This window comes from Streptopelia decaocto, assembly GCF_964273445.1.
Source record: "Streptopelia decaocto genome assembly, chromosome: 13".
In the NCBI taxonomy this organism is placed as follows: Eukaryota; Metazoa; Chordata; class Aves; order Columbiformes; family Columbidae; genus Streptopelia; species Streptopelia decaocto.
The window spans coordinates 9,804,152-9,830,751 of NC_138668.1; the positions used below are offsets into that span (position 1 = coordinate 9,804,152).

Below are 26,600 nucleotides of genomic sequence, written 5' to 3' on the forward strand. Positions count from 1 at the left end.
AGCAGAAAACTGAGTCTCTCCATAATGTCTTTTGGGCCTGGGGAAGATGGAGTGCCCAAGCACCTGAGAGGATGACAGCAGCAAATCCCTGTCCTTGTGTCTACTCCCTGAGTTTTTCCCAGCCAGAGGAATGCTCCAAACCTTGCTCTGTGAACACAAGCAGATTGTCTCTGAATGCATTCCACTAGAAACCACAGCTACGGTTCAGGAAGATTTGTTCTTGGACACTGATCCCTCCTCCCATCCCTCTCACTTATCTTACTGATGCTAATACCATACTTCAGACTTCATGTTTTAATGCCAAACAAATATTAGTGGTCTTAGAGGCTGAGAGTCCTATCTGTGTCCATCTGCACAGATACCCGCAGTGACATCAACCCATGGCTGCTTGGGGGCCTTGACCATCTTGGTTATCATTCCTGGGACTCAATTCGGTGGATACTCTCAGATGTCAGGGAGTCAAAAAGGCAACAGAGCAGCTCTTCAGCCTGGGGAGAAAAGAAGGAAGGGGTTGGGGGAGAGCTGCGATTTCTCTGCATCGCAGAGAAACCTCTTTTCAGAGGTGGGTTTCTTGTGCATGCTGCAGGCAGAACAGTGAGGACATTTATCAGGTTGAATTAATCCCAGCACAGAGGTGGCTATGAGTGTCCCACAGCAGGAAGATACCTGCTAGTTGTAACCACTGTTTGGCCCTTCTCAAGATTCACATTTTCAAAGAAATGAAAAAAACCAACACCACACAAAGTGCCTTCCCCAGCTTCTCTGCCTCTCCTTTCCAAACCTCGCTCCCGTGCAGCTCTTTTGGTGTGGGAGGCCAGCTTAGTGCCAAGGGCTCCAGGACCAGTCCATAATTCTAACTGCACTAATGAACACCATGTTCCCCTAAAGCATCACACATGCTGTGCTGACAGTCCACACCATACAGCCCTTGGGGCCCTCCTGCTGCTACCACTCTGCCTCTCCTCATAGGTTTTTAGGTCTCTTTTATAGGACTCCAGCCCTTCTGCCTACTGCTGAGGGGCTAAGGATCATGCCAGGAGTGGGAGAGGATGTGTTTTCCCTGTGTCACTCTGCTCCAGTCCCAGCTTTCAGCTGTCTCTGCAGGGAGGGAGATGCTGGAGCAGCCTTGGTGGCTGCTGGCAACAGCTTCAGGGCTGCAGGCAGAGTGGAGAGATCAGCACTGCCTGCCCGTGGAGGTTTGACTGCACATCTGTGGGCTCTGATGAGGAACAGCTGTGCAGAGACCTTGTGCCATCCCCCTGCTCTGACCCGCTAATGGCGGCAAGTCAATGACATACTGCACCGTCACAGGGTGACAGCCACCTCAGCCTCACAGCCTCACCCAGCCATGGTGCAGAGCTGCACGTGTGAGGAGAAGCCGCCCAGCCACAGGACATCCCAGCCGCGAGGCTGAGCACAGCAGTGCCCGACAGCTCGCTCATCGCTGGGGAAGTTCCAGCCTGGGTATGGACCACGTGCAGGGACACCTGCGAGCTCCTCACAGAGGCCCTCTGGAAGTTCAACAGCCCCCAATGGTGGCACCAACAAAATTAACTGTGTCACTTCCAGACGTGAGCTGCTCTGTGTGTGCCCAAGAGAAGCCTGTGTGGGGAGCAGGCATCTGCAGGACCGCTGCCTGAGAATAAGAAACTTCCAAAGCAGGAATTCACCTGCAGATGTTTCCAACAGGGCAGGTGAAGGGCTACAGAAATACTTGCTTTTCTCAGCGACTGCAGAAGGAGGCAAGACAACTAGCCTAGACACAGTTGTCAGCATTGAAATAGTCTGTATTTGGAAAGCTGATTTCTCAGCCTATCGCCTAGTCCCAAATCACACAGGCAGCAAGTATGAAATTCCTTTTCACTTTCATGGCTCAACTCCACCAGCAAATGCTGCAGCTCTGCTCAGACCATGAGGATTTGAAATCCACATTCATTTAACCTGCTTGAACTTTGCCTGATACCATGTTGTTGCTCATTAGCTTTGACCTGGAAATCCTGGCTGACATTTCATACTCATCAGCAAGAGATGTGAGGATCAAACATCGTTTCTAGGGACATTCTCTGAGGTGCAGTCATTCCCTGGTGAGCTTGCTCCTCAGATCTTGCTCTGTGATTTCTAAACCTACCCTGAACTTTGCAGCAAAAGCCCTATTTGAAAATAAACATTACTTGCTGCTGTGCTTCTTGTAACCCACAATGTGAAGAGCTGCACCCACCACCATCCCAGGACTAGACTTGTCACCTAAGCTCTGAAATGCTGTGAGCAGCCCCTGCTTCCATCAGCACCAGAGGGATTTCATTCAGTGGCCCAGGCTGCGGGGAGAAGGGCTGTGAGCATTATTTGCTTTTTCTCTTATCTCTCACAGAAAGTACTATAAGCCTCTTTCTGATAGGCTGATTCCCCACAGCCATGAAGCAGAAGGGATTTTATGTCAGCCAGAGATATGTAATGTCCTTTTCAAAGCAAATCAGAAGACAGCCTGGACTTGCCGCCCTGTCACATTACTTGGCAACAGCCTGGCACGCTGGCAGCAGCAAGCGCTGTACTGTGACAGCCTTGCAGCTATCGCAGAGCCATGCAGACAGATCTGCCCAGGCACTGCAGCGCCTACAGTCCCAGCTACGTCCCAGGAGAATTATACTGCGCCTTAGGGAAAGCTACTGAAAACAGCAGCTGTATGACTTTTGGGAAGTTTGTGGTAGTTTTGCCTGTGTCAAAAGCAGGGACACAGACTTCAAAGGCAGCTCTGTGTTAGAAGGCTCAGTCCTTAGGCACTGGGACTGCAGGTAGCAGCTCTGGTGTGTTATGTGAGGTTACAGACAAGTCTCACTCTCCTGCTAGATTTTCTTAGGAAGCAAAAAGGATCCAGAGGAAAGGCTTGCACACTTGCTACCATTTCTTATTATCTCCAGTTCTTTTACACCTCCTGGTCCTAACACTTCAGGCACTAACTCCTCTACCCAAATCTCTCATTTGTTTTGTACTAGAATTTGATGGTTACAGCCAGAGTTTTAAAGATATTTATGCATTTTATTATGCATTTTATTCCCATTAGCTGCCCACATGCCTGGAGCTTAGTTTTTCCTTTCTTAGGATGAACTACTGAGAAAAAATTCAGCTAGCCCATCCCTGGAATGGCTAAATTTATCCTCTTCCATTTGGATTTGGGCTTCTGAAACATAACTTCCCAACCACAGGACATGTGCCAGCTTGGCAGGAGGGCTGAATGAACATTTCCTGTCACGTATTTTTGACAAGTATCACAGATATCTTACTAAGTGTTGCTTCTTCATAAAAAGTAACTGACATCTACAGAAAATATTGAATCTTTATCAAAATCTCAAAATATTTTGATTTAAAATAGTGCCACTGGTGTAATGCGGAAGACAGTTTGACAGAGTTTTTGGTCCCACCTTCCACCATGTGCTGGGCTCTCAGTATAAGCCAAGGCTTGGGGCTGCCATGAGGCACCACCTCTGTCTCATCCAAATTGAATTTTTCTTCTAAAATTCAAACAATTTTGACAAGTTTCATTCATCACAGGGGCACAAAGGACACATATCTGTACCATAAATGTCTCTACTTGCCTGCTTCTCGTTTTGGGGATAAAGGAGATGCTGCACAGTGTCCAGGACCAACTGCTTCTGCCAACAGACGCTGGGAATAAAGAAAAATGGAAGGCAGTGTTACTTTGCCACCTAAGCTGTCAGGAACTGCAGATGACCTAGCTTTGAGGAGGACTATGCTCTGTGCCAGCAGTTCTGGCCATGTGCATCTGTTACTGAACTTCTTTACACAGATAAATCCTGGGGTTTACAAAGCTTTGTATAAATGGATTTGGATTCTTAAAATATAAGCCTTCAAACAAACAGTAATGACCTGTTGCATAATGGGGGTCTTTAGGGCAGTGGGAAATACACATAAATGTAGATGGTTAGCTCTGTGCAGGGGTCTTTTTCTCAACAAAGATAACGTGTGTTTTTCCCAAACCCTAGGACTTTCTAAGCTGCCTTCAGCAGCAGGGGCTGCTTCCCTAGTCCTTGCTTTGCCCTAGTTCACCTCAAGTCACATAAGTCAACCACAAGACATATTCAAGAGAAATTCAAAGGCAAGATACAAATTTCAAAACTGCCTTTTTAACTCTACAGAGTCTTAGGCTTAAAAACTCTCCAGAGGCTCTGGAAACCACTCCCTGCCCCCATATCCCGGTATTGTGCTTGGCAACAATTTTCCCTTCAGTGGTTTTCAACAGCTCCAGGATTTTACATTTCATGTGTTCATTTTTTGATTTCTACACCTCCAGAGCTCCCAGATATGAGCTTGCTATAGGGATAACATCACTCCCTGCTAACAGCAATTAGCACTCGGTACGAATGCTTCATAAGAGAGAATAACATCCAGCTAAGTTCCTTAATATTTGACTTTTGTTCTGATTGCACTACATGGTCTAAAACTAGGAATGTATAAGGCCTAGTCTGCACCCTGATTTTCTTCTGCTGCAGCCAGGTTTTCCGTGTGCTTTAGTCAAACTCTCCTTACTGAGTTCAGTACAACGTTAACTAGGTGAGTTCCTGAAGACCATGCACAATATAGTTAGGTCCTATCAACCTTATGGACATATTAAAGTACATTTTCAAAGCTCAAATAACCATAGAGAAGTAATCACTACTAAATCAGCATCACCCGTTAAGGCAGCTAAATCTAGTTTGTCATGCATAAGAAGCAGAGCATGCTTTTTTTCTAGTAGGTACTTTGAACCTACTTGTCAATTCTCCCCCCTACCACCCCGCAGCTAGGAAATCTGGCTGTAAAAACAAGTTATGACAGGGAAAATTCAAATGCTTTGTATTGGAGATCCAGGCAACCAGATGCTGACAGAATGAGAAAGGTAATTGTCACATCGGTTTTCCTTGTCTGCGGACAGGATTGTGTCACTTCCTTCTCCAGATTCCCCCCTGGTCCCCAGTGCTCTTAGCTTGTGCTTCAGCTTCCCCTCACCTTTTCCAAACACTTACTTCACTCTGCCCTGTGAGTTGCCCTTGGCACCCTCCCAGATTCCTACTTTGGCTTCACTCTTTGCAGTCAATCAAGCTCACAGCCTGCTTTTGTGCAACCACCTGCAGAAATTTTCTCCCCTTCTCTGTTCTTCCTGCCCCCTGGTCCAGAAATGATGCCTTCATAGCTGTCCAGAGAACAGGCAGAGTGGGCATTTCTGCTGCTGAGGAACAATCAACACAGCTATATGGGTCTGGATCTGTCTTTAAGGCAACTGCACTGCACAGCACATCCTCCAGTGACTGAATGTCTCTCCTGGATATGCCACTGCTAGAGCTGGCTTAGGAAAGCTTTAATAGGCTCTGAACTACAAGCAGTTATACTAGCAGAGCCTGCATTGTTCCTCTCAACACCTGATTCCTCCTTCTTATCACAGCCCATCTCTGACATCATATCCCAGGCTTCCATACAGATGGCAACGTTTCTCCCCATGGCACAAAGCCTAAGTAATGTGGCGCAGCTGTGAATCAACTCCCAGAGCTGTAAAATAATCTCTTACACCGCAGTGCTTCAGCAGCGCAGTGAAATGCAGGCCAGAACTTGTGCAGGTATTGGAATCCCGGGCCGTGGCAGTAAGAGTGAAATAAATACAGTGATTTACTCAGTACAAGAAAGGTCACGTGGCTCCTGCTGATGGAGTCATAAGTGTAATTAACCTCAGATGTTATTTTGAAATGTTTATAAACTAGGCAGTGAAGATGTCTTAGCATGAAGTGTCCTTATGAGACACAATTTAAGTCAGGCTGCGTTTTCAAAGATATTTGTGAAGTTCATTTTAAACAGCATAGTGGCTTGTGATACGATAAGGCCGCGAGTTTACAGTTGGCTAAAGCTGATCTACCTGAGCACCGCTGCCTCCCCTCCTCCCCATTCTTGGGCACACCTTGCTGCTCCTCCCTTCCACAAGCCACATCGACCACGAAGGCAAATATGGTTTTGTAGAGCTGGTTTTAAATGATCGCTAGTTCTGGCACCACGGTAAGAGGCAGAGTGGATCCTGCCATTTGGGAGTGCCTCCTAACAGCCAAAATTTACCAACATGTATTTATTTTGCAGTTTAGCAAGAAGTTTATCCTTTGTACAGACAGCCAAGCTGGCACAGACCAGGGTGAGACACGGCTGAGACTGGCACAGTCCACTCTGATTGCTCCTCACTTCCTTCCCAGCCCCTCAGCTCGCTGGGAATGGCACTGACAAGCCACCACAAGGTTTGCTCTGGGGGTGCTGCCTTGAGGCTGGCAATCTTAAAACATATCAAGCTAAGCCTAGCGAGAAAAGCACTGTGTTGTAGCTGATCTTGTTAGGCAGCACCCACAACTCTGATCAGCAAAAGCCTGGGAAAAATACAGAGGTGGGGGATCCTGTTTGTGCTGCCAGCTCTGCTGACAGCCTCTCTCCCAGACTTCCCTTCAGCAGTGGTCTCTGGGGTTCCCAACAGCTCACTTTTTTCCTTAAAATCAGGAAAACAGTAGAAGAAAGCTCACTAGGAAGGTCTTGGGTAACTTGCTCTTTGCTTCTCCTTAGCACTGTATCTTGCTGGGTGAAAAGTTTGGGATGTAGCTCTCAGTGGTGAGATTTTAAATTAATTTTTGTCATTAACTAAAAAACATTTTTGAAAAGTTATTTATGAATTTTTTTCTCACTGCTCTTCTCAGGTGTGGCCTTGTGACTGAGCACTGTGACATTTCATTTAAGTATGAGAACTCCAAGGTGTTTACCAGCTTGGATGCTCAGATCTGATCCCTTTGAATCCTTGAATTCCTTATTCCTGTCCTATTGACAGCATTATCTGGAAGTCCTCCAGATGATACAGTCAAAGTCATGACAGCCTTATCGGTGTGGTTGCCGGACTGCTCTATACCAAATGTGTCATAAAAAAGGCTCTTTTGGCTTCATTTCCCAGAGGAAACCATGTGTGTGAACTACACATCGCATTGCCAAATACCAGTCCCTGTGCAGCAGAACCATCCCTCTGGGGGACAAGGGGTTAATTGGCCTGATAATCATTCTATTCCACTAATCAGTCCCTGTAGAGGGGTTCTGTTTGTTTTACTAGGCTTATAAATCCTCTACCCAGCATTTCTGGTGATTTATTTAAGAGGCTGATTTTTTATTTTGCTCTCTGGCATTTATTTTAAGTATTTTTTTTTCCATAGCAAACATAAAATCTGCTACGATATTTCTCCTAGGAATTTTATTGATTCATCAGGTCTATTCCCAATGTGAGCCCTTTTTTCAATAGAATTCCCCGTATGTGTGGAAACATGCCACCATGCCTTGCAGACACTCCATGGCCTTAACAACCAACACAACCGAGTATTTAAGGTCCTGTGTATAGGACACACTACTTTGAAACTGGGGAACGCTGAGGTGTTGACCCATTAGCAACAACATAACTTAGGAAGAATGGGTTGCCTTTGAGTGGCACCTGACCTCATGGGACTCTGAACTGGAAGTGCTCTCCTTCAGACCACAAGCTCCCTAGCAGGGGTTGAGACAGGGCTGGTAAAGTGACATTGTCCTCACTTACCACTCCAGCAGGGACTCGAAGCAAATGACAGCGTTGTCTCGCTGCGCTGCTAACACCAGACACAAACCGTCCATTAAGAGAGAACACTACAAGAGAGGGAAGAACAGAGCTTTGGTGTTGCTGTCCACTTTGATAAGTCTGTAAGCCTCACCGAGGAACCGCTGACAGCACAGATAACTGCTCGTGTGCTGTGTCAGGGGATGAAAGTCACAAAGCAGCAGAGTCTTTCAAATTGAAAGAGTATCATGTCTGAACCATTAGTTTTCCCACTCCTATGGCATACTATTATTCCTGTTCCCTTCTCTCAGGGTGAAAATAAGCAGGTTACTTAGGTGTGTTATTCAGTCACTAAATCTGCTGGAAGCAGGAATACATAGATAAGGGTAAATGTTGAGATGTTGTAGCAGAAACACTTATTACTTGAAAGATCCCATCTCCCTCTGGCAAGGGAAAGCAAATGTTGTAATGTTCACCTTTGGCTCAGCAGTGCCAGACCCTTCTGGAAACAGGCCAGCTCTGCCCAGGGTAATTCCTCTCTGACAGGAGGACATATTTCCATCGCCAGGAGAGCAGTGCTGCTGCCATGGCTCTCCTTCCCACACAGTGATTCGCTTTGTCCTTCCTAGAGAGCTGCGCACATTCCCGTGTGCAGAGGGATGGCATCCTCAGGGGAACCGCAGGAGAAGAAAGTAGTGCTTAGACTAATTGGATACTAGATGTAATTGCTATTCTATACAGAGGTACTTCAGAGAGATGCTGTCAGTTTTAAAAAAACCCACAACCTGAAAAGATCTTACCTGTTCTTATTACAGGTAACACCTAAACCTCTTATAACTGAAAGGCTGGACGCACAAACATTTGCCTGTATTTTTTCAGAAGGGCTGCCAAGCATCTCTGACAGCCCTTTGTTGACTCCTACTTCCAGTGTAAGTGGTTTCCCCCCTTGTTTACTCTCTGCTCCTGACAGCACTTCCTTGCCCATTCTACCTTACTGCTTTGCCCTAGGAAGGTTTCTGGGATGCTGGGCTTCTCCACCAAGTGCCAAGAGAACAGTCTGGGCCACACACTCTGCTGATGTAAAGCAATGGATCTGCTCACCCCAGAAGCACATCTCATGCTTAAGCCCCACGAGCACTTGCTCACAACCCATGCTGGACTGTGGCTTGAGCTGTCAGCACCAACAAGAAGTAAAATGAAATCTCTGCCCAGGATTCCGGGACACAAGGGTTATTTAGCATTATAGAAGAGGATTAATGGAGTGTGATTAGAAAAAGGAAAATAGAAACTGTATTTATCCGGAAAAACAAGGCAGGATAAAGCAGCAGAACATACATAATAGCAGCAACTGCGTACTGATAGATGAATGGAATAAAATGTTTAATGGGGATGTGGCATTCACGTTAAGGATATGTTCACATGTACTGATGTCCAGGTCAGGTGTTGGTGCGCTAGCAGAAACACAGGAATACAAGGGCAGGGACTAGCTAGGAAGGCACATTGCCCACGTTACTTACCAGTGGTATCAGAGATCAGATGTAGCGCTGTGCTAATGCTGCTACCAAAGCAAGTCTGCTCAGAGCTAGCCTGGGTATCTCAGCACAGCATGGCATTAAAAGGCTCTTCTTTTGTGTGAAGGAAGCAAAGCAAAACTCCAGCTGTTTCCTACCTTTGCTGCAACACTGCACTTTGCCCTGCTGAGTATCTCAGAGACGTAGTGAGCTTGTGGTGCATCCAGAACAGTGAGACGTACTCCAGTCACTGTGAAATCTTTGCTAATAAGCTGATCTAGCAGTTCGACATAGGGTGGGTGCTCTGAACCCCGAAGGATTATCCCAGGCAATACGAGACAAGTGGTTTGGCAGAGGTTATCAAGCAATGGCCGATCTGATGGGAAAAGATCAAAACACAACAGATGCTTCTTTTATATCTACCCCCCTCAACTGCTAGTCCTCTAAGTAATTCTTCCCTGCCACAGACAAATGACTGGAAGATCAGAGGTACTCAGGCATTGTTATATCATTTGGGATGTTCACAGACGCAATTGCTCATCCTGAACTGTCAAACAGCTGTATGCCTGCTTGTGCCTCTCTGGAGATCACAAGACAGCAGTAATGACCCCATTTCAGGAGTCAGACAAGGACAGCTGCTGGCTTGCTACAGGAGATACTATTCCATTTCATTTGTTCCAAGCAAAGAAATCTGTTAATCCAGCTGCTTTTATAATCCAAAATCTAATTCTGATCAGCATACCTAAGACTTAATGTATTTCATATTTTTCTCATGATAAATGTGTCTGTCCATTAGGCAGCAGCTTTGTGATAATTATCTGCTGAAAGGAGAGGTTTCTGTGTGTACAAGAGCTACCTCTAGTGTTCAAGATGAAACCACAAAGTGAATGATGCGTCTGGCTTGCTGGAGGCACTTACTGTGCCTGACAGTTCAGAGATCACGTGTACTTGCTTTTCCAGGACAGTAACTCTTTGAAATGCATTTTCTGAGACACAAACACATCAGGGCTGTACACTGGTTTCCTTTCTACCCGGCTTAGACACCTTCAAAGAGATCCTCATGCAGTAGGAAATTAGGGGCATATATTTTGAGATTTGCTCCCAACACTGGCCTATACAAAGCTTGCAGAATACTTGTGCTATCTCCCCAAAAAGCATTTTGTTTTGTTTTTGTTTATTTTAATTTTCTGCAATCTCTTCTAAAAAAAAAATCAAGAAGTGTGCCAGTCACAGCAGGCCTGTGCTATGGGCCTGGTCCTTTCTAACCATGCAGCAAGTTGTTGGGGGAAATACCCTGCCTGTCAGCAATAGCAACACAGGATATTTCAGACTAGGAACACCTGCAGCTCCCCTTACACTCCACTACACTTTCTCAGCTGCTCGCCCTCTTGCTTGCTGGTCACATCAGAACTCAAACTACAGGAATGACAACAACCTGGTTCCAAACAAGTCTGCTCACCAGTGAACACCACTGGGATGTTTAACCAGGTCACTGCTTGTTTGTAAAGGCTTGGGATCAATGCACAACATCCCAACATGGAAGCATCCCCATGTGTTAGCTACATCTCCTAACACAAACGGTGCTGCAGCACAGCCTGTGGTGTATACATGCCTATCAAGTAAAATCAACAAAAAAGGCCCAGAGAAACCGCCAGCACCCGAGGGAACTGACAGGCTTGCTGAAGCTTTAACTTTAAATCAGTCTGACCCACCATAACTGCAGGTAATTTTGAGCTGGCGCTGTTCAGCAGCCAGTGGGAAGTGAATGAGATCTCAGTCCAGTTAGATGTCCACACAGACAAAAGCACTCCCCACATAAATTGTTATTTATCTACCCACAGAACAAAACATCTCACAATCACCCATCCCTGCAGAGTCCTGGCCCCTCCTGTGGCAGGCTTTGAACAGACATGCAAAACACCATGACCAAGTTGAAATGCACTGTAAAAGTTTGGCAGAGAAACCTGCATTGTTGCTTACACTGGTTATGCTGACAGGTCATGTTCTTCTGCTGGTGGTAAGGTCAGCACTTCTAAAGAGCCTACTATTTAAACCTACGAAAGCACTGGCAGTAGAAAGGCCTGGCAAGTAAACAGTTAAATGGCTGGACTCCACTGGAGCTGGTCTTTGCAGCTCAGAGTTGTCTCTCCCTTATGATAGGACATCAATACCAAATCCTGCTGCCACCAGATGGTTTGGCTTGCTGTCCAATTAATCAATAACAGTCACAATCTATAACAAGAGTTGTGCATTTCCTTACCAAGATTGCATGGTTGCTCAGAGCCCAATAAATTGAGTTGCCCTCCTGTTTCATGTTTTATGATCTTGCGCTGCTTCTTGATTTCCAAACTGACTATAGGGTCACATTTCAAGTTACAGATCTACAGTAGGGAAGGGAGGGAGAAAGAGTCAAGTCATGCAAACATCGTTACCTAATCAGGAAGGATAACACTTCTTAAGTACTGATTCAGTCAAGCTGTGAAGCTTTTGTTGGTGCTGTGTACTTCTGTAATTGCCAGCCTAGAAAACACCTGCTTGTCTAGAGATACAAGAACATTTTGCATGCATTCTTTTTTTTTTGTTGAGACTTAATTCAGTACAGCATCTTGTCATCCTTTTAAAGGTCCTACATCCAGACATCTTTCTAAGGTCCCTGCTCCCATCTTTTGAAGGCAAAAAACTCAAGGACTGCATGTCTGACATTGTTATCTGGTGCCACACTGGTGTGCAGCAGCTCCCTTCTGTCTCTGAATGATCTGGCACATCCACTCATCCCAGCACAGCACAGCCGGGATGCTCTGGACTGAGTTGCAGAGGGAGGGCATCCACATTAGTGAGGCATATTAGAGATGTGGCTGGCTGCTTCCAGTTCCAGAGCTAATGTCCTTGGACTAACTCGGCTGGGTCACCTCTGCACCACGTGGACATAGCAAGGCTCAAAAATTCCCATCCCTTTGTTGGGTATAACCCAATCATTTCAGAATTATCAGAGTGGAAGTGATGTACAAAACTAGTTGAACAGGAAAGACTCATTGTTTCATTTTCACCTTTGGCAAATTACAGTGGTTTGAATCAGAGACCAGCAGCTATATACTGTGAAGGACCAGATGAGGAGGAGTGGGTGACACTTCTTGGCACTGCCAACAATGCAAGCCAAGAGGTTTCCCGAGCGATGTCAACTCTATCTGAGAACTTTGTTTCTAAAGTATGAGCCCTGAGCCCTCCTGAATTCACAGCACAGGTTACCGAACAAACGCATCTGAAAAAGCACTTATCCACCGAGGCTGCCTGGGTCAATACAAAGGTAGCACATTGTGGTAGGAACATCCACAGGAGAAGAAAAACTCAAGAGCTGATGAAACACAGGAAAAAAAAAAAATCTAAAACATAATAGGAAAAAAATCATGGAACAGCAAGGCCAAAGCCATTGCTCTGACATAGCAGGATACCTCTCAGGAAAGGGCACAATCCTACCTCTTCCTCCTCTAACGTCTGACACTCGGTGCAGCACAGCCCTTCTGGGAAAAACAGCTTCATATCCTGGACAGCTCTTTGATAGGATTTGGAGCCTGAGAAATAAATACAATGAGAAGATTCTCTCAGGCCATGAATTAAACATTCTCTAGACTCACACTCATCTTTCTGAGAGATTGATGATGTGCAACTTACTGAAGTAATTGCTTTAAAGGCCAGCTGTTCTGTACAGTAATAGCAAACATTTTAAACCATTATATTTAGAATAGTTCCATTGCCTTCTTGGTATTTTGATTCTGTTCTATTATCATTCAGCTTGTTCTTCATGTAAACAAGACTCCTATTTCCTGACAAGAAAATCATGTTAAGGAGACTGTGAAACTCTTCAGTAACAGCTCCAATCCCCACATTGTTGTTCCTTTGCTTCTGGACCACATCAGGCTGGTCTTACTGAATGGGAAGGAGCTACCAGTTAGTAAAACAAATGAGCTTAGTAACAATAATGCAAGTCCCAAATATGCTGAGCGCTCTGATTTATAACAGAAATCAGAATTAGTATGAGACATTGCGGATAGCAGTATATTTTTCTCTTCAACTGCAGTCAAGAAAGGTAAACTGAGACTCAAACAGGTACAGAGAAATAATGTGAAGATCATGGAAGGAATGGAGAATCATCTGAAGAGTTAAAACTAAAAGACCTTGTCTTGTTTGACCCAGTTGAGAACAAATTTTTTTCTGATAAACACATCAGGGTAGAAAAGGTCAGAGAAGAAAAAAGAACTGCTTAAAATTAAAGTACAAGTACTGGCATGAGAAAAAAATGGATACAAACTGTATATGACTATATTTAAGTTTGAAAATGTAAGATTTCTAGCTATCAGAGCAGCACAGTTCTGTAACAACCATCCAGTTAGGGTGGAAGCTTATGAAAGGGAATACAATATGTGATCGACTGTGAGAGAATTAACTGAAGTCAGTGACTTGAAAGGTCCCTCCAGGCCTAGCATCTGAATATTTCCCTATAAAGCAACAGTTTTATAAAGCACTACTCAGAATGTCTGGAGATCTGTGGGTGGAAAACGTTAGAGAAGGAAAAGCTATTTCTGTATAACTGGAGTTCAGATAGATTGTCAATGTCCTGGCATAGATCCATACTCCCAGGATACAAACACACAAAATGCAAATATCCTCTGCAATATTACCAGTGTTGCAGGCTACACGTTCAAGGAATCATGTCTTACTGCTCTTAGAGCATTCAGCCCTGTTTGAACTTCATAATTCTAGGTACTGTAAGGCAAGAGCCCTTAATGCAGTAGTTTACAATCCTAAAATTGCACAAGTCACCAGCATATAGGTTGTGCAGTATCCTTTATGTACCTCCCTGTCAAATCTTCCTTGTTTAAATCATTGATGCCATTACAGAGGACACAAATGCTCCCAAAGTTGGCAACATTTTACTCTCACTTTGCTCAAAGTACAAGACAACTAATGGGCAGTGAACCAATGATGATTAATTCCTTATGAACTTTTGAAATGCATCCTTCCCTCCTTGGGGCAACAGCCCAGACCCCCTCCAGCAATACCCTTTGTTCTCCATAGGCCGCTCTCTCCAGCAATACTTCCCATCTTCCCCCCACACTCTGGGTCATCTCCCATCCCACCCGCCCACCCCACACACTGCAACATCCTGGTTCCTCTCCTGCTGGCGGATGAGCTGGGACTGGTTTGGCACACAGAGGATGCCAACTAGCTGGTGTGCCAGCTGGCAAGAGCCTCTCCAAATGGAAAACAGCCAAGTTTACCTGCTTTCCTCAGTGAGAGGAACTTTTGATCACCTCTCTCCAGCCAGACATGAATGTGTTGAGATGTTACAGGAGACTTGGTGTCTTGGAGTCTTTTATCCCTCTGTGATACCTGGTTGTAGTTGGCCAATGGGTTATGAAGTTATCAGGAGGGGACTCACAGCAGATAGAAGACAGATGGGTTCTTGGGGATAATTACAAAATAACCAAGCTAAAAGTACAAAATGACCAAGCAGCAGAGAGATCAAAGGAAATCTGTTCTGACGGAAGACAGATCTAGGGCTGTTCTGGGAATAAACCTTTTTAAAATATATCTTCTAGGAGAATATTTCATAGCTTGAGACATACTCAGCCACCAAGAAAACAATGAAAGCTTTCTAGGGAATAATGGTCTCTACTGCCTGCCAAGGCTAGGTCTGTACTGACAATGGAAGAGGTAACAGGACTTAATATATTTGTTTTTCCATTGGCATATCTAAGACTTCAGACATTTCTTTTACAAAAACCTACCATAAAATCCATTCTGGACTGTGCTGATGCCATACTGAGCCCTCCAGAGGCATGGATCTAGTGCTTGGGCTAGTTTCGGATCCTCTGGCCCCAGTAAATCTATCAGCTTCTTCACAGCGTTTGGTCTCTGAAGACACAGCACAAGAGCAGTGCCTGAGGTAAGGTAGGTGCAATGGGCTTCTAAAACAGCAGGATCCTGAAAAGGAATAACAGAGAGGCAACAGGTCATAATGAGCGGTGTTGGTGAGTGCAGGGTTCATCCCAGCTTTCCTTTGGTTAGACCCATCCCAGTTTGAAGCAAACAGATCTGCCACTACCCTGCTTTTTCTCCTCTTTGCAATATATGTGCAAATCATCATGCAGCCCCCTGTAGGTTTTAATTCTACTTTTGAACCTTTCTAAAAGCACCAGAGTGTGGCAATTCTCTAGATAAAACATTTCTGAAAAAACATCCCACCGTGCCACTTAAAAATACAGAGATAAAATACTTCAAGGCCTCTTTCACTTTTCTATCATACAAAACCATTCACTGACTTTGACCCAAATCGTCTCTCACTTGCATCCCTTCTAAACTGTATTTCTAAGAAGTAGGCTATAAACTCAAAACCATTGGCTCAATCCTTATATTCTCTCCTGCATTTAAAAATGAAAAATTATCCATGAGAAAGCCCCCCTGTTCTTAAATTGGTCAGTTATGTAAGGGATGCGATCCACTTTGTGATGTTTGTCAAGCCTCCCACCCTACAGAAACCCAGAGCAAAGGAACTCCTGCGATTTCAGTCCCATCGCGTGACTGCACATGCAAAGCATACAGGAAAGTTTCACAGGCTCTCCTGGGAGAACACAGCTCTGTTTAGATGAGGATGAAGAGTTTCAGCATGTCATTATATACTGCAAAATTCTGACATTCATTCTGCTCTGTATAATACAAAATTAAACCTTTTCTGCATGAGAATTTTTGTCAGCTTAAAAAATATGTATATAGTCCACTTTTCCAAGGGCCTTCTCGGAAAACAGTGATCATGACTTAATGAAAACTTTCAAAAGGACTGGATAGAACATACCAAGATTCATCCATGGCAGAAACATATGCAAAAGAAAATGTTCAGAGACATGTTTTCTGTTAAACAAACCATAATAAAATGAAATGTTTTTCTTCCAGAGCTTCTAAACAGTGCTTTTAGATCCACATCACAAACCCCTTTTGCCTCCATTTTCTTTCAGTTGTTCCCCAGAAAAGGTGCAGACTTTGGGTTAAAGACAACGTTGTTTCTAATTGCTACTGGTGGTGTCAGGGAGTCAAGGTGACTTCATTCCTTCTGATACATCCTCACATCTGCTCTAGACTCTGCCAGCCAAATGATGCCTTTATTTACATCCTGCCTCCGCACCGTCTTCAAACCGTGTCCTCACTGACACCCAGCAGCTGTGGTGAGATTGCATGAGTGCAGCTGACTTGAATTCAGTGAGTAATTCTGGTGATGCAGACGGAGAGGAAGCTCCAGCTGTGTGCTGGCTCGGGAGGACTAACGGGATTAAAAAGCAGCAAAATTGTCCTTCTGCCTCTCCATTTAGAATCACAAGATAGGACTGGAGGGAATCCGTCAAGTTATTGAGTCCAGCGATCTGCTACTGCAGGCAATCGTATGGGGTAATCCTCAACAGAATGATCAGGTCCTGCTATAAAAGCAAGCTTTACAGCTAGTGTCCAAACCCACAGATCTCTGCAGGACTGGATCTGCTGGGTAAGCACAGAAAGGAGATACATCCTCCCCAGGCAGAGCTCCCTCGGGAGCCATTGCTTCTCACCATCTGAACACAATCAGGTCACGCTAGGAGCTGAGCAGACAATGTCAGCACTATTTACCTGACCTTTATTTAAAAAAAATTATTATTAAACTTCAGATAAAAAGTATTATCATGGCTCCTGTGACTGGGTAACCTCAGCAGACCAATCCATTATTTATTGTATGCCAAAAGCTACTTAGAAGCTGAATGTTAGTATTTAAGTTGAAAAAGTAATCATGCATTTGAAATCACGTTGCTGAGGATTTCTGTCAGCCTGCATGTAAATAATACATTTGAAAGAGGAAGGAAATGCTAGGTAGTCTTGCTACCAGAGAATAAAACCCAATTCTGCTATCAAGTACTATGTACACAAAACAAACTGGCACATTGCAGAACACGTAGGAGTTTTCTAGAGATTTTTGGAGACTGATTTTGGACCAGGCTCTGGGTAAGGAGAGAAAAAGCCCTAGGCAGAATTCCTAGAAGGGTCAGACACACTGGCTTCATGTTCTTCAACAGAAGATGCTAAATTTCAGCAATTTGTCCCCATATTAAGACCCCCATTTTAAGAACAGCACTGTATCCCATTGCACCCAAAACTGAGAAACAGATCAACAATGAACATCAATTCAAATGCTTTACATGAAATTCAGCTGTGAAAGAGTTCTGCCCCCACCAGCTGCCATTGTAATGCTTACAAGCCAGATTTTCAAAATAACCCAGTCCCTGAAGCATGCTGAGGCTTTTTGAAAATCTACCTACTTATCTTGGGAGCTCAGCCTTTTTCAGCCCTCATGAGTGAAAGGCGTTTAGATGTGTTCTAAAAATGAAAAGGAGGCCCTGTACTGCAGAAAGCATTTCCTACTGTCCATTCCCCCTTGCCAGGGGCAGACTATTATCTCTGCTTTCTCACTTTCAAAACCTGCATTTTTTTCCGTGAACAAAACCCCGATAGTTTGTAATTTTTAAACTCCTTAGTCACCAGCTGTTCAAGGAAACTAAATCAACGCTCAACAGCTGCTTTGTGTGTTAGAGAACTCCAAAAACAAGAGAAAATTTTTATGAAACAACCTCTCTTCAGATTTACCCCACACATATCTACATTACTTCCCGAGGTAGACATTTGGATTTTTTAAAAATGTTTTCTGTTTCAGATGATCAACTAAGCATTTTTGTAGCTAGTTGTATGATTAAAAGCCATATTGGAAAGCACTTCCCCATCAACTCTAATAGCCACTATATCTGTCTTACCAGTGGTCTGTAAATATTTAAAAATCAACTGCTTGTGCTCCATTGCTTTGCTATCATGCAGAAAGTATTAATTGTTCCCGACTGACGGTTATGTTAGAGCATCCTCCTGACACGTTCCCGTCTTCTTCTGGAGGCCTCTATTAGAAATTTCTATATGAGAGAGGGCTATAAACCCTCCTGACCTAACTCAAGAGCAATATCAATTTTAAAGGCTTGTTTTCTGTCAAAGTTAATTGGTTAAATGTCTTCATGAAAGTAGTCAAATAACAAGGTTGGGTAGGGTTTTTTCTGTGCGTTTTTGTTTGCTTGTTTGTTGTTGTGGGTTTGTTGTTGTTGTTTGGGAGTTTTTGTATTGTTTAAGGGGACAAACATAATTAAGCTCCTCTAAAATGCTCAGCTTTCAGTTTCCTGGCTTTCTCAGTATATTTACATTCATCTCAGAATATTTTAGTTTGGGAAAAAAAAATTCTAATGCTATAAAAGAGCAGAAACATAAATCTAGTTTTAGATAACAAAAACCTTTAACACCTCAAGATTTAAGAACCCTCTTTATTGCCTATTAGACATAAGAAATGATACTAACTCAATTTTTTCTCTTTGCAGGTCATTTTTATAGACTCTTGAACACATGCCTCCTGGAACAGAGATTCAGCTGTATATATAATGTAATATAAGGTAACAGGGCTCCAGAGGTATAGATCCTCTGGCAGTGCAATGAATGTTTCCCTGCTCCCAGGTTCAAACACATGGAAGGAGAAGCAGACACACGTGCAGGGGGTGTGCTGTGCTCCTCAGATGTGCCCTACCTGGAATGACCTTGGGGAAGACGGAGGCAACACCTGTTTTGCAGTTAAAGAGTCAGCATTGCAAATTAGCGACAACACAAATTCCTGGGAGGTCTGTATTGCCTGTATCTTCCAAAATTTTGTTTTAGAGAAACCAGGTCTGCTTCTTTATGGCATGCGATAAAAGAAACCGTCAGCATGTCAGCTTGCTTTGTGTCTGCTGCCAGTACAGATCTGATTGTGCTATATAGTTCACTTCAACAACTCACAAATCCTGGATGGGAATTATTGTTTTTTTCAGGAATGGATTTTTCACTTGCTAACCTACTTCCCCACTCTGACCCCAAGCCAGTTTCTACCAGTTTCTTAACAAACCTGTTTCACTTCAGAAGAAAGGAGTCCTAAGGCAACGTCTGGTTCCAGGTTTATGTGTTTCATCCCAACGACTCTGAATTTTTCTAGGTCAAGTTTTCGGAGGATCCTTGCAAGACTGTGGCTCCAGGCACCAGGTTTGATCAGCAGCACTGTGCAAAGAATCTGGGCTCCTGTAACAAAGCACACCAGTGAAACCCAGAGCTCTCCTAAAAATGGAGGTAAAACATACAGTGATATTTGTTTACTAGCCTGGACACACATCTGTAGAAGAGGGTTATCCAAAAGCTGGCATGACATTCACAAAAATTTGAACCAAACAAGTCTATTAAAAATATCTGTGCATATATGATTTTGTTTCATTTTGATTTTTTAAATTTTTAGTTTAAAAATATATCTAAAGCTGCCTAGGCTTGTAGATTTTTTTTTTTTCAGGAAGTCTGCTTTGAGTCCAAAAAGTTTAGTGGCAGGTCTGTAGGATAAGACTGAACCCTTTATATTATAGATTAATGTTTTAAGAGGGATAAAATATTTCCTTTTACATTTTTCATGTGAACTGTAGTGATTATGTGATATAATCCTTGAGGCAGTTATTAAATTCTTATTACCCACAGTTTATCTCCCTGTGTTCTGTATCTCTCTGTTAGAGCTACATTTCACAGAGGCACTAACAAGTATGACAGGTCCCAATTAATGTTCTAAACCTATTACAAATAGAATGCGTTTACTAAAACTGAAATTTCAGCAAAAACTTTTTGTTACTGACAAAGCTCTCCCAGCAGAGCTGCCAGCCAGGTGCAGCACTCACTGTGCTATGAGCAACAGAAAACAAGAGACCAATATAGTTTTGCTGTCTAATGATACAAAATGTACTAAAAAGCAGAAAATACCTAAATTTCATTTTTAAATGACAGCATTTTCAAGTTATTAGTTTCACTAACCTAAGTACCTTATTACTAGGAATATAGTTACCATTTTATCCTAATAATATACTTTGAAGATTTACTGGCAACTGTGGTGTTGGAACCAGTCAGCTAGGACCATTAACTGCTGGTGCCTAACCATGGCAATTAGCGTGAAGCATGAGGTAACTGTACTGCAGGCTGCTAAAATTGATCCATGATTATCTGTTTGTGTACATAAAATGTCATTTTATGTTTCCTGTGCACCTCACTACTAATTATGCAGATGTCAATGCAACAAAGCAGCAACAATGCTACATATAATTTAATGCATACTGTTATTTTCAAATGGCAAGATGTATGTTGCTGGTTTATGAGAGAGAAATATGGGATCAAAAATGAAAAGCAAGATTACTACCCCCCGACTTGATATGGAAACTTAACCCTTATTGTTCAGGGAGCCCTTCTAGTAAAGATCTGCTATTTTCCTCGCATCATTCTTGAATAGAAAGGTTTAAGTGCCATAGCAACAGCCTGCAAGCTGCTTGGATCCACTCAGCTGCTCGCATACAGAACAGCAATCTCAACCGTATACCATTACATGAGCGTTCATTGTCCTCAAGTTGTTTTATTCACCATCTGCTATGTTTCTGGGCAAACATTCTCATTCTTGTGGTATGTGAATCACTACATGCTGCATATTTATGTGCTTTAGACATTTCAGGAGGGATTTGTCTTATGTCACTTTGCCATCTTGGTTTGGTCAAAACCAAATATCATAAACAGGGAGAAGACCTTGCCACCTAGAGATGGTTTTCTCTCCTTGGTGATTATGAGTAACAACTGTTAGAGAAAATACCACTATCTATCAATGGAACACTGTCTATTGATCATTAATTACCAAAGGTGACTGCTTAGCAGACCTCAAACATGCCCGATATCCATCTCCAGTTCTGCCTGTTCAGTGACCTTTCCAGTTTTGCCCAAGTTGTCTGGTCTGTGTTCTGGCTTTCCCCTTTGGAATATTTTTAGAACCCTTTCTCACAGCCAATGACTTTTTCCCAACAAAATTATTACATAGGTTTTGATTTCATTGTGTAACTGTGAAAAATACTGTTTATTTTATATACTATTTATATACAATACTTTAGAGATGTGTGTGGCTTAAAATAAGTGTGAACTCAAGAGAAGCAAATACCAGATTTCCTGGCATGCTTAGAAAAGAGCACATATCACTGCCTGTATTTAAGCCTAAGGAAGGAGTTGCTTTAACCCTTTTGCTTATTTTTGGTTGGTACATCTAGACAAGTTAATTCCACAAAGCTGTTATGAAATCACATTTTTCCATTTGCTCTTCTCTCACCTGTTTGCAAGTAGGTAAACAGGGATTCAGCATGGCATCTCTGGCTTGCTCCCACTAAATAAGAAAAGCAGATAGATTTGATTGGTACACATGTTCTGGGACAATCATTTGAGAATTCTGTTACCATCCTCACATAATGCACCCAACAGTGCAACAACACACTGTTATTTTTAAATGTTATACTGGGACATGCATGGCTTGATTTCAGGTGTATAGGGACACCTCGGAAGATGACTTACTCACCATTTCTCCAGTAAGACCAATAGCATAGACCGAAAAGGACTCCAAGTGCTAAATCATGTTGAATCTTGGTTACATTTTCTGTGTATTTCAGGGAGTGGGTAATAGTGGTTTTAAGCTACCTTTGTGCTCCCAATTTTTCAGTTTAGTTAGAAGCTGCCGTGTTTCCAGGGTAAGTCTGAGGAGCTCAGGTGTTTTGTTTAACGTCCCCTCCTGTGCTCTTGGAAGCAAAGGAGGGCTATGTATTGTGACTACACATCTACTGAGATCAGATCTGTTGTTCAGTCCTTTCCTCAGCTCAGCTGATAAAACCTCACTGACATTCCCCAAGCAGCACGGAATCATCGCTTCAGTGGTTCTTCATAAGAGCCGAGTGATATAAAGGAGTCTGGTGAGTCAGAACTTACGACAAAAGCCTATATAAAAACGTCTCCTCAGTCTAATGTAAAACCTGCAGTGACCTGGAGGGGTGAGCAAAATTTAAGGCACTTCAAGGCATGTAAGAATTGAGAAATTATCTAGGATTGGGGCACAATGAGGAGAAACTTTCATCAGATTGATAAAGGACTTCCTTTTCTAGTGATTGGCAACTTCAACCAGTATGACGTGCAAGGTAGATAACAGAAAACTAAAATCTGTTCACCAAAAACAAAATCATTACCATTCTTTTGTGTTTATTCCTGTCTGAAATCCATGTATTTCTATTTCCCAGAGCAATGCATCTGGAAGGTATCTAGTCAAAGTGTTCTTTTCTTTCACTGAGACCTTTTTCTTTTCCCACATGTCTTTCTTTTATTTTGCTGGAATAATAGAGTACATATAGAAGGTGGAACCAGCTCCGAGGCTCTTGCCTCGTAGCTCTTTAGCTCACATCCTCCCAGTACCATTTTTTACATTAGTATTTGAGTTATTTGAAAGAACTTCTAGGATCTGTGAAGTATGTGGTGACTGGGGTGGCACTGTCATGCAAAGAACAGAGTCCCTGTCTGAGATGTAGGAAATGTGCATTTTGCTCTGTCACTCAGTTATTGGGCAATGGCAATCAACACATTTCACCCCTCTCTAGGCTTCAATCATCCCTCCTTAAAACATAGTGAAACTCATCTTCTTTGAGATCTACATCTGAAAAGGGCTACTAAAGAGCTGGCATTAATTACTCTTCTAGCCTACATCCCACACCAGCCTCAGGCAGGTCATCCAGGTATGCCCAGAGCTGCGCAGAATGGTGACCTGGCAGTACTACCAACTTACCCCAGTACCAAGCAGACCCATCTGGCCTTTTCTTCCTGATTGCTTGGGATTATGTTGTCTAACCAAAGATTTACTAATCCCATTTTGATGACTATGGCAGAAGACAAGGAGCTATAGGTTTCTTCAATCTATTTTAAGACTATGAAATTATTTTTTTTATCCAAGAAGCAACTGGTGCATACCTCTGATCTTACCTTCAGCCCTGGACCTCTTGCCAGGTGGTGGCAGGTATTTCATAGCAGGGCGGTGTTCTGCATCTGTAAAAGGAAGGAGATGTATTTTTATGAATTCACAGATGGGGACCTTCACTGTTTGCGGGGGCAGGGTGTGATGAAGGCAACTTTATTTAGCAGGGGAAATGGCAGACGTTTGACCAGCTGCAAAATACTGAAAAGCTGTTGTCTAGCACAGAGACCTCTCCATTCCTTCCACAACAACAAAAATAGGAGGAAAAAAACATAATCACTTTGTAAAGGAGCGAGTGCAGGATGCTGAAGTCATGCTTCAGCTATGCTCCTATGTTCTTGACAATGGCTTTGGTGGGAAAGGCTGGCATTGTGATTACAACCTCCCTCGATAAACTGATCTCACAGTTCTGTTTTCCTCTTATCACATTTTTAAGTCTCAAGATAATTCTAATGAAGGGCAGCAATGTATGAATTCTTATAGCTTTATACAGTAATTTGAGGTGTCTGATGCCTTCTTTTTTGAAGGCTTCCTCTTCTTCCTCTCCAGTCTGACATCAAACACCCACATAGTTCATTGTCAAATCTAACTTTTGTGAGACTAGAACGAATACCTTTTTCCTGACACCACCACATTTTCTTCTTTCTATTCAGTAAAGTCAATTTATAATTCAGTGCTACATAAGCACTATGTGTTTGACACAAGTATCTTAAGTTTGTGTTGACAACAAAGGACCTTTCTTCCCCACAAAAAGATAGGAGAAGAGCTATAAATTACAAAGCATGAATGCACTTCTGGAACTGTGTCACTTCTCCTGAGTTGATACATGGTGTTACCACAGTCTTGATTTATCTCTGTTTCTGAATGATCAGAAATCATCAGGCTCAGAACAGTTTATCTTTAGGTGTGAGGAGTCAGGCTTCCTCAAGAATGGAGGTGATATGCCAATATATTTCACATTAGAAGACAACAGTGGGAGCTCATTCTCTGCTGCTCCAAAGCAACCGATATCAGTAACACTACAGTCTGCACAGTGATTTAGTTTAATTAGGTGTGGCTACACATTTATTGCTACAGGCAGAAAGCAGCAGGTTTACTATGCTAAAATATCAATGCTAGCATATATCACTGAAATTAGACAACGAAGGTCTCCATTCCTCATGAGCTCTTCATTCTCTTCTAGAATTAAAAAAAAAAGGCTCAAGAAATCTGCTTTCTTCAGCTCTTGCAGATTGGTAGTAACTTTGTCTTTCTGAGTACAGCAGCAAGGTTGGGGAATCTAGCCTCAAGAATTTAGGTGTTGCAATCTGATGCCCACATTTAGGTGAGACAGATCTTGGCCTCTGTTTCCCAATTTCTCTTACAAACAGAGACAAAATGCATAGTATTATGTACAGGTCCTGCAAACTGCTATAATATCTCTTTGGTATCTATGGAGCACCTTGAGATCTTCAGAAAGGGCACCAGGCCATACATAGCCACATTAAATTAATGGGCCATCTTGCAGAACACCTCACCCGGCTCCTGCTGATTTAATATCCCTCCTCATTATTCAGCCGAGCATGGAATTTAACCCCAAATCATTAAGTTTTCCTGTGCCTGAGAAAAACCCATAGCAATGGATTCTTTTGTCCAAGTTTAAGAAATCCCCAAGCACCTTACACCTGAAGACATCATAAATGGTAAAAACATGTCTTACCAGTTACAAAATCTGTCTCTGTGAAGAAGAAGATGGCTTGTCTGAATGTCACCTCTGGGGTCAAGGCCATTACTGTCTGTAGAGGACTGCCACTTTCACTTGGCTTCTCTCTGCATTGCGTTAATCTCTTCAATGCATCTGCGAGAACTTTGAAGGCATTGATCCGCCGTAATGCACACACAAGGACTGGGTTTGACATCAGTATATCAAGGCTTCTTTGCCAGGAAGTATCTCCAGCCTCAAAGGGGGTTATTTCTCTGGCCTGAAGTCCAGTTAGATGGGGCAACCACTTGAGACCTAGGAGCTCGAATCCCAAATCGGGTCTTTCTGCAAGTCAAGAGAAATCTGTTTAGTGTCAGTTGACAGCATGTGTTTCATAGAAGCTGCGTTTGCCTTTGGAGACAAGTGTTCTACATTCACATTGATTTTTTTGTTGTTGTTGTTTTTAACTAGACAACAAGTTCCAAAGCTGCTTTTACTTTACCCCCTATTGCATCCAAAATGGACCATAATGCAGATATATACTGGGAGAACCCACAAGATACAAATGCTAGGAAATTACATTACAGTGAAAACAAAAAATGGGCTATCTGGGAAATCAACAGGGAGCCACAGAGAATAAGTGCCATGATTTGATTAGAGAACACAGCTAATGGAGAAGAGTTGAAAGGGAAACACTGAGAATACACTGATAACAATGTGGTTTGACACAATATAATCCAAAATTATAGATCCTTTACCACCTCTCATAACATTTCATTGTAAGCTATATTCATTACAGTAAAAAGCTACAATTTAATGCTGACTTGTCTCTAAAGTAGTTTAAATGTTGTTGTGTTTGTAAAGTAGTCTTTCTTCCAATGTAGCAAGATATTTAGGGCCTTAGTCCATGAGTGCAAGTTTCTAGAAGTTTTTGTCAGCTAGAATCTCCTCCTCACCTACTGTCATACAGAATTTACTCCATATTATTACAGCAAGAGAGTAGGATACAACGTGGTATAAGACAGTGCCAGACTTCTGCCCTTTGTTGGTACACTTCCTGTATTATTACACTTTGATGCAATCTGTACCATGAAATTATATAAAGTCATTATCCTGCTCAGTACTTCACAGCACTCTTCATGCATTTGTAAGCATTTGTCACAGGGGATAGTGTCATTATTCCTCCTCTGTGCATGAGGAAACAAAGCATGAAGTGGTGAAGTCTCTTTCTTCTGCTTGCAAAGGATGTCAGTGGACAGAACAGAGTTTGCGACTTCTGAATTCCTGTTGCTGTGCCCCAGTTACACAGCAGTATTATCTCCCAGTACTTACGGGAGACACAATTCTCCGGATTACATAAAAGGCTTAGTAAACCTAAGCACATTTTTGGACTAATGTGACACTCTCTGAAGAAAATGATGCCCACCTGAGCTGTTTGCATTATGAAAAGTGGCCTTGTCTATGACTGACTAGCCACGATAAATTCTACAGTTCTTTAGACAAGAAACCCGTCTTCCTTCCTGAGGCTCCTTCTACCACATTTTTCATAATGTTTCTGCTATGATAAAAATAGCTAAACATGGTAAACCTTTCCTGACGAACCTCTGCTGATCTCCCCAAGACCTGCGATCACCTGCACTCTGAGATTGGTTCCTGTCCCCAGGAAGAAGGATCTGGTGAAGGAGCTCTCCGGCATTCTTCATAGCATCCACTCCAACCAGCGTCAGCATGACAACTTGCTCCATGTCAGGGTCGGAAGCATATGTTCGATTGCGTAAAAGATCCAGAGGAATGTTATGGGGGTCTGGCACTGCACTGAGGTTTCCTCCTACCCAGGGAGATCACCAAAACTAGTTACCCCACAAAAATAAATCTCAAGTCTTTTTTAGTGTGAAGGAA

General features: G+C 42.9%; 1 protein-coding gene across 7 annotated transcripts in view; it reads right to left on the reverse strand.

The window, feature by feature from the left end:
- Window positions 1–206: 206 nt before the first annotated feature.
- Window positions 207–26,600, reverse strand: part of DNAAF8 (dynein axonemal assembly factor 8) — an 88,212-nt gene continuing 61,818 nt past the window's right edge. For 3 of the 7 annotated variants that reach the window (XM_082064263.1, XM_082064265.1, XM_082064262.1), the window contains 12 exons: window positions 26,335–26,529; window positions 24,720–25,046; window positions 23,017–23,091; window positions 21,344–21,397; window positions 19,082–19,251; window positions 14,883–15,078; window positions 12,571–12,665; window positions 11,357–11,477; window positions 9,255–9,472; window positions 7,589–7,674; window positions 3,591–3,660; window positions 207–488 (listed from right to left, as the gene is read on the reverse strand). In XM_082064263.1, coding sequence (XP_081920389.1) covers window positions 414–488; window positions 3,591–3,660; window positions 7,589–7,674; window positions 9,255–9,472; window positions 11,357–11,477; window positions 12,571–12,665; window positions 14,883–15,078; window positions 19,082–19,251; window positions 21,344–21,397; window positions 23,017–23,091; window positions 24,720–25,046; window positions 26,335–26,529 — 1,682 coding nt within the window. In that variant the 3' untranslated portion in view covers window positions 207–413. Of the gene's footprint in view, window positions 489–3,590; window positions 3,661–7,588; window positions 7,675–9,254; window positions 9,473–11,356; window positions 11,478–12,570; window positions 12,666–14,882; window positions 15,079–19,081; window positions 19,252–21,343; window positions 21,398–23,016; window positions 23,092–24,719; window positions 25,047–26,334; window positions 26,530–26,600 lie in introns of those variants that run through there. The other 4 variants (XM_082064264.1, XM_082064266.1, XM_082064267.1 and 1 more) reach the window with 4 other exon arrangements.